Source organism: Labeo rohita, chromosome 7 (assembly GCF_022985175.1).
Source record: "Labeo rohita strain BAU-BD-2019 chromosome 7, IGBB_LRoh.1.0, whole genome shotgun sequence".
Lineage (NCBI taxonomy): Eukaryota > Metazoa > Chordata > Actinopteri > Cypriniformes > Cyprinidae > Labeo > Labeo rohita.
In genome coordinates this window covers 14,256,275-14,267,683 of record NC_066875.1, presented here as the reverse complement: position 1 = coordinate 14,267,683, position 11,409 = coordinate 14,256,275, and the positions used below count along the sequence as shown (strand labels likewise).

At 35.5% G+C, this 11,409-nt stretch overlaps 1 protein-coding gene across 3 annotated transcripts in view; it reads left to right on the top strand.

The window, feature by feature from the left end:
• Nucleotides 1-10,865: 10,865 nt before the first annotated feature.
• The window catches only part of LOC127167862 (nuclear factor 1 B-type-like), a 90,706-nt gene continuing 90,162 nt past the window's right edge, over nt 10,866-11,409 (top strand). The window contains exon 1 of one of the 3 annotated variants that reach the window (XM_051114154.1): nt 10,866-11,132. In XM_051114154.1, coding sequence (XP_050970111.1) covers nt 11,037-11,132 — 96 coding nt within the window. In that variant the 5' untranslated portion in view covers nt 10,866-11,036. The remainder of the gene's footprint in view (nt 11,133-11,409) is intronic. The other 2 variants (XM_051114153.1, XM_051114160.1) reach the window with 2 other exon arrangements.

Genomic DNA, 11,409 nt, shown 5'->3' with positions numbered 1-11,409 from the left:
ATAATGTTTTAATGTTTTATAGTATTTGGTTTAAAAATGCAGATTGCTATGTTATAGAAGTTAACATTATTTATAATTAATAAATATGCAATATTTCTTATTTCTGCATATTTCTGAGAAGTTGTTATAATTAATTTTCACACAATTGAAAGTTTTTGTGTGTATGATATCCTCATAGTTTTCAGCATGCATTCATATATTCACCCCATGGAATGTTAAAGAGACTGAAGTTGAAGAAACACCCTTACATACATATATGTTGCAGAATGATCTGCATAGTTTATTCATCAAACTTTTTTCAGTGTTGTGCTCATTCGGGCTAAATGGGACATTTGAGATCTGGAATAGCGATCAATGCCTCATCTCAGAGGGACAAAGGTTTTATTTATTTTATTTGTTTCCTTTAGATACAGAGTTTCTTCTCAGCATGAAATCCTCCAATTTGATGAGGAATTTTGGGTATCAAACTCTTGTGTAAATTAAATTCGTATTATAAAAATATAAAGCTTAAATCATCCCTCCCTGCACATCCTCTCCACTTCAATTAAGTCAGTTAAAATCTTTTCCATTTCTCCTTTGTAGTGAACCACTGACCTTTCATCAAACAACTAATGTTCTGTACGTTTGAGTGTTTCTGCTTACCAGATCCACATACACATACTGGCATTCTGGACGGAAGCTTTGTAACTCCGGATTTATTCTGTTGGAACACCATGGTTTCTTGTTTGGCCTTTGCGTCAAAAGCTTTTCTTTATGCAGTTAAACAATTAGCTCTGTGAATTAGGCCCGTGAATGCGATTAGAGCAACTGCCATTTGAACACCTTGGTCTACTTTATCTAATGATTGACATGATTTGAGATGTCACCTAGTGCCTCACTTGGTCTAAAGCTGTTTATAGCAAAGAGTTTGTCTTAAGCCTCCAAGAAATCAATGAGCACTCTCTGTAGTTGCTCTGAATTGTCCCTAACAAAGGAAAAATATTAAACAATATTTTGTTCCTTATTTACAAGGAGCACCTATTTATTCTCTTTGCTTTGGAGATGCTTGAAATAGTTGGTGCTGTAATATATCTGCAAAATAACCTTTATTTGGGCATTTGAAGGTTTTGTTAGGGCAAGATTGTTTGTTTTGGCAAGATTGTATTGGCGGTGGCAGTGGTGCTTTGCCTCTCAGCAGCCCTCTATGGGCCTGGCCAGCTGCCCAATGCCCTCTCTGCCTGCCTCTGTGTCTCATGCCCTGGTGTGTGCCAGGGTCTCTCTGGTGATAGGCACTGTTCCACACACGGTCACAGTGACAGTTAAGTGCCAGTTTGGGGTTCCATTTGGAGGCCCTGGCAACACAGATGTACTGATGGCCAACATCTCTCTAACCAGTGGTTTAAAAGCACACAAGGTCTGTTGGATTAGACCTGTGTTCTCAAGAGCTTTGACATCACACCATTACCATAACGTTTGCTTTCGACTGCACTGAACATTTATTGTGATGCTTCATTGTGTTAGTGATACTAACTTCTTTGATGAGTCATTTATAAGCTATTTTTTGATGCTCGATAGGTTAGTTAATGTACATTTCTATATGGAAGTATGAACATATGAATAAGATTAATGACAACTGTTTGAATGTATATTAATGATTTTGAAGTTTGTATCATTTCAGTATTATTAATGAAAATGGTTAGTGTTAAAAATATAGATTACAGAGACTGTATTAGCAGAGACATCAAACTGGTGCAACAATGAATGGGATATATGGGAACCCACTTTTTACATCAAATAGTCAATCGGCATAGTCACAGCCTTTACATAATACTTGTTCTACGCTGTACATGTGCATTGGAATACAGTTTTTCAGCATTTGTTATTTGAGGGATCATTTCAGCATTATTTGCATTATTGTTTTAGTTGTAATAACTTTCATTGTAAGATCCTAAATCACCACAGCTTGCTGTCACAGAGAAACATGCTTTCTTTTTCTCTTGTAATCAAAAGAATAATGCTGTAAGTTGTTAGTTTTGGAGAGTTTTGGCAAGTGTTTTTAGCTCTCTCGTGGCTATTTATGCCAACATTAATATTTCCAAATGAAGTACAACATAGTAACATAGTAACTACTTTCTGTATAGTACAGTAGTATGTCAGAATAGTATTTTGTAAAAAAAACAAAAAACAAACTTGAAATGTGAAAAAAGTACCTGGATTACCTACTACTTTCGCAGAGATTTTGGAGTGACCATTTTGATGGACACTTTATTATCCTATGAACCTATGGGAGATAAGTTGTGAATAGCAGTGAAGCAATGCAACTGATGCTGCAGCAACTCATTATGTAATAACTGCACATACTGTAAAAAATTGCACATAATGTAATAAGTATTACGTTATTATTGTAATAAAATGTTCATAATGTAATAATTGTCTCAAAACGTAATAAAATCTGGAGCTCATGTAATAACTTTTTAATGTAATAACATTTTTTCACATAATGTAATAGGTTATTGTATGAAAAAATAAATTAATTACATTATGCACACACTGTTGCAACTTATAATGTAATCACAGTTTAATACCAGCACATAATTTAAACTAATGTTTACAATATTATAATTATGTATCAACATAATAATATATTTGACCACAAAACATAAGTGTAAAATGTAAAATAAACTATTACATTAAAAGAAAATTAGGCTACATTGTGAACTTTTATTGTGAAGAAATGTTCATTTAACTCGTGCTCCATGCTGCCGTTGCCTGAGGCAGATAAAGTGAGCTACTACATTAGACTTTGGAAACGTTTGTTTTTTTTATTTTTTGTTTTTTTTTTCAAATTTGTTCATAAAAATGCCTTCAATTCAAGAACGTAGAATTTAATAGGGGTGCAGCTGAATTGTTCCTAGCAATAATTTTGATCAAACAATGAAAATATATTTATATGAAACTGCTGTCATTCAAGAACGTGATATTTAATGCATGGCCAAAGTAAGAGCATAATCTAAGTGTTTAAAACATGTAAATTAGTACTGCCAACTGTTACCATATTTAACCAACATTCCATATTAAATCCATACGGAACGCATCGTGTCACGCCCAGTTTAGGGAGCTAAAAAAAAGCACACCCTTAGTTAAAACTGTAATAATAACATATTTTGCATTTTTGCTCTGGAGAGCATCAGATGTTTCTGTTTACATTTGCAGTGTTGAGCAGGCTAGCCAATCACAGACACATCCATTGAACCGATGAACTGAGATGAGTGACAGGCTCAGTGCATCTGAAATTATAAAGAGAGCAGTATTTGCACACATTCTAGGCTATCAATGCATTCAGAATTTTAATAAAAGGTGTTTGTTTGTTTTTTTTGTTTTGTTTTGTTTTGTTTTTTTCATGATGTTAAGAGGAACACTGTCCCCTCACTAATGTTCAGCTATAGTTTAGTTATTCTATATAAATGCTAAAATGGATCTCAGATGTGAACATATTTGCTTAGTCTTTTCATGTATAAATTAATTCTTAAAAAAAATATATGTTCTTTTAGAATTAATTTAATTGTCACACACACACAAATTATTTCTAAAAGGAAATGTATTTATTTATTTTTAGAAGTAATTTGTACATTTGTAGCAAATATGTTCAGGTCTGAAATGCATTCATATTTTAGGTGTTTTTTCTCCTTTCTGTGATGTGTTGTAACAGCATCAGAATTTTGGAACCCAGAATATCTGATACTTGAATAAAAACAATGAGAGTCATGAGAGCATCCGTACTGTAGTTGGTACTGTGCTCTACTCTTTGGTTTAGCAATGTAAAAGGGAAAGGAAATCAAGCAATGATGATGAAACGTACAGTACAATGTAATTTTGAAAGCAGTGTTTTTTTTGTTTTTGTTTTTTTTTAAAGCCTATTACAGTGACAACATGACAATATTTTTGGTGAGTTTATAATGTAATATATTTCTCATAATGTAACAATTGTTATTACATTATAAGCTCAAGATTTTTTTACATTTTGAGAAAATGATTACATTATGAACATTTTATTACAGTAATAATGTAATGCGTTTTTACATGGTTCATGTGACAAAGCTATGCATTGGTTGTTATTTGAATTTTGATATGTGGACACTGTAGTCAAAAGTAGAGGCAGATAAACGTGAGCTTGCAGGGGCGGAGTTTAACTGAACTACATGATTGGAAATATCCCGCATATGTCACCAGAGAGAAGTCTGTCATTTCCATCGGATCACAAACTTGGCAGGAAGCGTCTGAAGTGTTTGCATATACTCGGGCACACAGACACACATCTGTCTGACACTAGGTGTTATTACAGAAACAAATTTGAATTCTTTCAGATTTTCAGTATTCTGAAAAAAATAAATATGCCATTTTTGAATGCCTCTTATGACATTGGTCCAATCTTGACCAAATTTTGCACATAAAAGGAACTGTGCTTGCAAAAAGTTATTAAACAGTGTCAAAGTGTTCAAAGCTTATGCTAATTAAAGGGGCCATCTGCCATTGTTTAAATTAACTTAATGAAACTTAATATACATAGACCACAAGGCATTGAAATGATGCATGCCGAGTCAACAGACAAAACAGTTTTCTATAATTAGTTTACCAAGAAATATTTCAAGATGCCAGATATAATTAAATATATTTCTGTCAATTTAAAATTGAAGCGATGATTATATATTTCTTTTTGTAATTTGTGTCCGATTTTTTTAGATATTTCTTTTATTTTGTAATATTGCAACTTCAAATGTTTCAAAGTTTAATTTATTTTTTTGAAGATGAAGAAATCTAACTGCATTTTGCATACATATGAAATAAGCATTAGTTTCTCAATTTTTTTGAAAAATCTCAGTGCTGTGGACTAAATATCAAGTACTTTGATAGACCACTCCGACGATCAGATTAGAGGACTAAAACTAATTGTTGTATAATACAAATATATAATATATAATGAACTAGCTGCCTTGTGATTTTATAAACACGGCCAACTGTTTGTCGGGATCTTCAGCAATGCAGGATTTTTGGCTGCCGTGGAAGTTTGTTACCATGGAAATGTACAGTGTGTTTCCTGTTTGCCGTTGTCCTTGCCATTCACGGCTCAGTGTTATACCAAAAGCTCTGTTACCTGAGTCATTAACGGGCTGACTTTTGCTTCCAACTGCTCTCCACCTGATAGCCAAGACTCAGTTTGCAGGGTCTAATCCTGTGAAGAATTTACCTGTAACGCCTAATGGGACATTTTGTGCGCCCTAAACAAAGAGCAAAACAATTTTCCATTGGATAAGTTAGGTCTTACGTACTTTGTTTAGTTCAGTATACATGCTTACAACACTTACCCCGTTCAACAACTACTGAAAAAAAAAAATCCCCATGATTTTCCTCTCCAAGAATGAGGAATGTATTGATAGGTAGCTGGTCCTAAAACTAAAGTCATCCCTTTGTCTGCTGGGCAGAAAGGAGAGACTTCAGGGAGGATAAACTTAGCTCAGATGAGAGGAAAGGCAAGCCTTTTATCTTGGGCAGGCACTGTATTTTACACAATGTCCCTCCAGTGTAACCTAACAAAGAGGTCCTTATGTACTTCCTCTAGACTGGCAAGTCTAATACTGCGGCACAGGGGACGGTTGCGAGGAGACGTCTTTTAGAGAGAGGGCTTTGGATGGTGTGTCGGATAAAGAACAATTCACTGAATCAGTGCAATGTGTGTGTGTATGTGCATGTGTTGTGCCCTGCTGAAAGGTGGCGTCTGGGCCAGTAAGAACCAGCTCTACCCCGTCCCCTGCCCACCTTGTTTGAACTTCTGCCTGAGGTGGACGTTTTCATTTTCTTTGCAATTTGATCCGTTTCTGGTTTCTTCAGGTACAAATTAGCATAATTAGCTGAATGCCACCATTTGCTTTATATTTCACAAGAATTGACTGTTTATTATTACAATTTTTTTTAGGAATCTTCATTTAATGGGAGAATTATGTGTTCGGTCATTGTGCTCCATGAATGTCAAGGCCTTTAATTTAACTAATCCATATCTTAACCTCTAATCCTAGTGGTTGTTTAGTTGCTGCCATTAACTCTTGTCGAACTCTGGCATTGCCCCAGAATGTCCCACGCCCACTTGCTCCCACCCGCTCTCTCTCCCTGCCACGGTTGGATGCCTCCCGCCCTGATGCTGTCCATTCCCAGTAGGGGCCTCTGTTGATTGGCCCGGCGTGTGTCCTGCACTGTGTGGTGGTGTGAATGACGGCCCCTGTCAGCACTGACTGGCTCCCTGGCGTTCAGCATTCTTCACTTGAGTGACAGCAGATAGTACCTCCCTTGAATTACCCTAAAAGATTGCCTGTGTGATGGCAGGACCACCTCATCCCAGAGGGAAAAAAAAGTCTTGGCTGGGACTCTTTAATGTCGCTCTCTCACTGAGAGACTGAGTCATGACCTCTGAGCAAGTGTCCGCCTGCGTCGCTCCTCTCAGCCAAAATTAATCTAGAACGTATCACGTTTATGGCCATCTTCACTGAAACTGAATCACTTTCTATTGTGGTCCTTCAAAATCAAACCCAGCAAAACCCATGCTCAACTATTAAAGCTTATTAGATCTTATTCTCTTTTTCTTGATCTCCTTTTGTTTTGTTGTAATTATTTTATTACTTCTCTATTGCTACTTTACATTTAAATTTGTTATTAATAACTTTTTTTTACTTCTTTCTAATGGCTGTTGCTTTTTAAGATGATCAAAACATAAAGAAACTAGTAAATATGTTTGATTGCTTTACATATCTGATGAAATTTCCCAGCAATTATATTGCGGAAAATGTTTCATGTGCTTTTTTAGTTATCTTTTTTTATTTCAGGGAAATGTTTTAATAAATCAAACCAAAACTCTGCATGAATAGGTGACAACAGAATTTAAATGTTCATATTATTTCAGAAATGACACTTAATTTGGTTTTATGTGTTATAACGTCAGTAAATTAACTGTGATTTCTCTCCATTGTTCTAAAGCAGGCATAATTTCTTCTGTGGAGCAACAGATGGTCATTTGTGAACAAATGAGACTCTCCAGTAGATCTAGAAGATCTAGAAGGGTTTTGCAATTAATTTTTTTTTTTTTAAGATTATTACTGGTAATCATTGTCTCTTCTTGTATTAATTACTGTTTATTAAAGTCCTATTTCATCCTGAAAAATCATCAGTTTACACCATTACCAATTACAATCACCGTTCATTGCTTTACAAATATATATCTAAATTAATGTATTTGAATCCTTATTGTATATATATATATTGAATAATTATCTGCTTGTCCATGTGTCTGGCTTGCTAAGTAAACTGGCCTAATTAAACAAATGGCCACCTGTTATTGTTCTAGGAGTGGACATCTGGTTAAACAAAAGAGAGAATTATGTGAATAAAACCTAATAAAGAGTATGTAGAGGAGTGATATTTAGGATGATATCCCTTTTACACATATATATGATTAGAGTTTTATAATCCTAATGTTTCTTGGACAGTGCTAGACTGGGATTATGGAGCATCTCTGGACATTGGTTATTATCAATTAGTAACAGACAAGTGCTCTTTTCTCATAATTGCTTGACTGTCCAAACCATATGGTTCAGCCTCAACTATGAATAAACCTTATATGTCCCATAGCCATGACTGCTGTATTTGCAATTTGACTACTGCTAGGTCTACATGACCTTTTTAGAAGTATTATGATGTATCCAGCATATCTTTTGCATCCTGAATTCATAATAATAATTATATAAATAATATATTTAATATAGTAGTATAATTAGATTGACATACACATATTCATTGACAAAAGGAATTATATAGGTCTTCACACTATGATTTGTACTACTGTACGTAGATAGCACAAACAGATTTTTATACACAGTGAGTCTGTAGCAGGTGTTCACATTACTTGGATCAGTTCAGCAATCTTCACTTCCTAGCCTCCCAAATTATTGATTTGCTTATTGATTTTTCATATAAATCTTACAAATACTGGACTGAAAGAAAGTAGAAATCCAATTAAAACTAGAGTCTAAAAATGTAATCCTAATCCAATCAAGGCTAGAAAATATATTGAGCTGCAGAGTCAAAATCAATACGGCACACATGAGAAAAATCAAGTGAAATGTAAAAAAAGAATTTCCTTGAACTCAGTTGCCATTTTCAAAAAACAGTGAAAACAATATTTGATAAAGCAGTGGAGTTGTTTTCTGTTTTCTTTAGTCTGTTAGTTTTCAGTTGGCATCCGTTTTGGATCAATCACCTTTTGCCCTGCTTTATTATTATTTTGCTAATTATTTTACATATTCATCTAAAGCTTCCATTTTTTCAGTATTTTTGATGTAGTAAATTATGACTCTGGAGTGTAAGAGAACAGAATAATCTCTTTGGGACCCTGCGTGGAAATGTGGGAAAGGTTTCGGAAATGAATGGAAGGACACAACGCAAAAGGCGAGGAGGATAAACAACACTCTAGGTATTCTTCTGACCGTAGTGCTTCTGAAATGCCACCTCGGCCCCTGAATGCCAGACGCGCTGTGCCCTGACTCGCGGGACGTTCTCACACAATCCCACAATTCACGTGGAGGGAAGCAGCTGCAGGCGGGAACATTCTGTGAGGAGGTGGAGGTTGGGAATGCGCTGCCGAGGGAAAAAGGTCTGGATAGGTTACAAAGAGAGTTCCAAACATGGAACAAAGCTGGCATTCAGCGTTAAACCCCACTACTCACAGCAAAGAGTCAGGTTGATGCGTAAATCTGCAAATGTCAAAAGCATGACTAGAGCTTCATTTGTTTGTATGTATGTGTATTAAATGTAATTCTGAAGGAGTGGGATGTGAGCATGCTTTACAGGCCTCAAACATAAGATTGTTGTGTGACTTAAATAAGAACTGTAAATCAGTTGCTCCAGAGCATCCATTGGATGACAGTTGCATCCTTCAGCCTTCTGATGCAAGAGACTCCTTATAATTGATTAATGTCATCAAAGCTTGCTTTGCATTGCTTTAAACAGCCAAAGCTGTGCTAATGCTATTAATGCAAGCCAGTTACTACCTGCTAGCTGATGTCTTTGCACCACACAATGACACTTGCTTCTAGGAAATTCTGATTACTTAAATATTTGAAACTTCCTAGAGGCTCATCAGCTCTCACAACAGATCCAAGATGAGCAGCATAAGCCTGCATGGTAGATGTTTACACAGTCAGCTATTTTATACAGTTTTAAAGCATCTAATCTGTAAATTATTTAAGTTATATTGGGTTCCACGATCAGGGATCTTCTTTCCATCAAGTTCGTTTGAAGATTTCACACTTTCCTTATGAACTGAAAAGTTCATTAGCCACCCAAAGTGGACTAAACATAACTGAATAATTGTGATATTTACTAACAGGTTAGTTAGCAGAGTCTTTAAAACATCTTAAAGTTATTAAAAATAGCTTTAAAAATATAATTTTAGGATATGAATATAAATACATATGATAAATATAAAATAAATATAGAAATATTATAATTATACAACAATGTACCACATATTTTTAAAGGGTGTTCTGCTCCTCTCAGAACCTTTCTTAGAATCTATAAAAGTTTTACTTTTATTTTTTTCCCTGTATAGTTAGAAAAGTTCAGTTGTTTTAACTACTAACTTTAGCTTAACAAACTCCACAAAGAAAGAAAGAAAAAAAAAATCACCATTCCACTATTCTTTCAATCCTTTTACGTCGGTATGGATGTTTGAACAGTACGCCCATTGTCTTTTCCATCTCCAGATTCATCCCTCCGTGTTGCATCAGACTACTCATTCTCAAAAAACTTGACAACGTATTGACAAAGTATTATTTTAGTATTTGCTTTCATTGTTTATTTTATCTGCACTTAATTTTATATTTAAAGAGTTTCACAACAAAAAGTTCTCTCTTTTTTAATGGATGAATTCTGTTAACTGACTGAGTACTAACTGTTTATCTTTACATTAGCTAATTTGCTAAGGATATTTGCTATTCTAATGTGCGTTCTAGACCTTTATAGAGTCATTTATAAGGAATTATCATATGAAAATGTTTTATTAACACCAAGCTCGTGTTCTCTCAAATTATATTTATATATATACTTATATATATAACTTCATTAACATAGCATCCTGCTCTTAATTTGACTAACCACTGTAGAAACTACTGTATAATTTTTTCAATGTCATCTAATAAGAATTTGCAGTTTCTTTCATCTGTCTGTCAAAAAAGTGGATGTTTAAGTTAGTAGAGTTTGTCCTTTATTTTTTAGAAAGTGATGGTCAAAGCTCTGTGAAGTACGCCAGGTTTGTTAATGAATGGACTTGGAATACCTGTCTGTGTTTGCGCCTCTCTTTCTTTCTCTCATTCCTGCTCCCTCTCTCTCTCTCTCTGTCTCCCTCCCTCATTTGCTGTAAGTCTGTGATATCTGAACCGTGCCCGGCTCTCATGTCTATGAAACTCCCCAGTCTTTGTTTGGGGAATATAATTCCCATTTGGGCCTCCCTTCATCAACATGAGGAGCGTTTGGGGGGGGGCAAAATGTGCGTGTGTGTATTTATAAGGGGGTGGGGGGGGGGTTGGGGTTCAAAAACCATAATCAACAATATAGAACCAATGAAAATGCATAAAAACATTGTTAACTGTCTACGCACACAGGCACCTCATTGGTTGCTTACTTTGTTGTACTGTTCAAGATGCCCCCAAAAAAACCCATGCTCCTGTTCGCGCAGCTTAAAAAATTAAAGTCCTGGCCGAGGTGGGGGGCTCTGTGTGTCTGTGTGTGTGTGTGAGGGATTCAGATCCTGATCCTGTCATTATAGGCAGCACTGGAGGCTGGAGTCATCGCTGCAGCACAGGGCTATGTGCGTGCATGCGTGTGTGTGTGTGTGTGTGCGCGCATACTTTTTTCTCCCATAATGCAGTGTGATAAGGATTGGCCTACATGGGGCTGAGAGAGTGGCGTCTGATGAAGGCTTGATTAGTGTGTTATCTACTCCTGAGCTGCTCCTGATGAAAGCTACTGACGGGAGAATGGCTGGGAAAACGGCAGACAGCTCCATCAAATGGCAGCTATGTTATGACATGACAGCCAGGACCTGGTGGATGGTAAGTTTGGTGCTTTTTGGAGTTTTTTTTTCGTCGCTTTTTTCCCACCAATTTTTTGAGTGACGTAACTCCTCCTTCAGTGCAATTCATAGCGTGTCTTAGAGAAAAGGTTTTGCAGAGTAGTTGTTTGAATTTAAATTCTTTGTTTTATTATTTGAAAAAGTTATTTAGCAATATGTGCATAATACTTTACAGAATCTTTCTGTGACTTGTGTAAAAACATATATGTGTTTGCATGTATATATTTGCCTCATTTTTTTTAATGCTTTACTTTTAT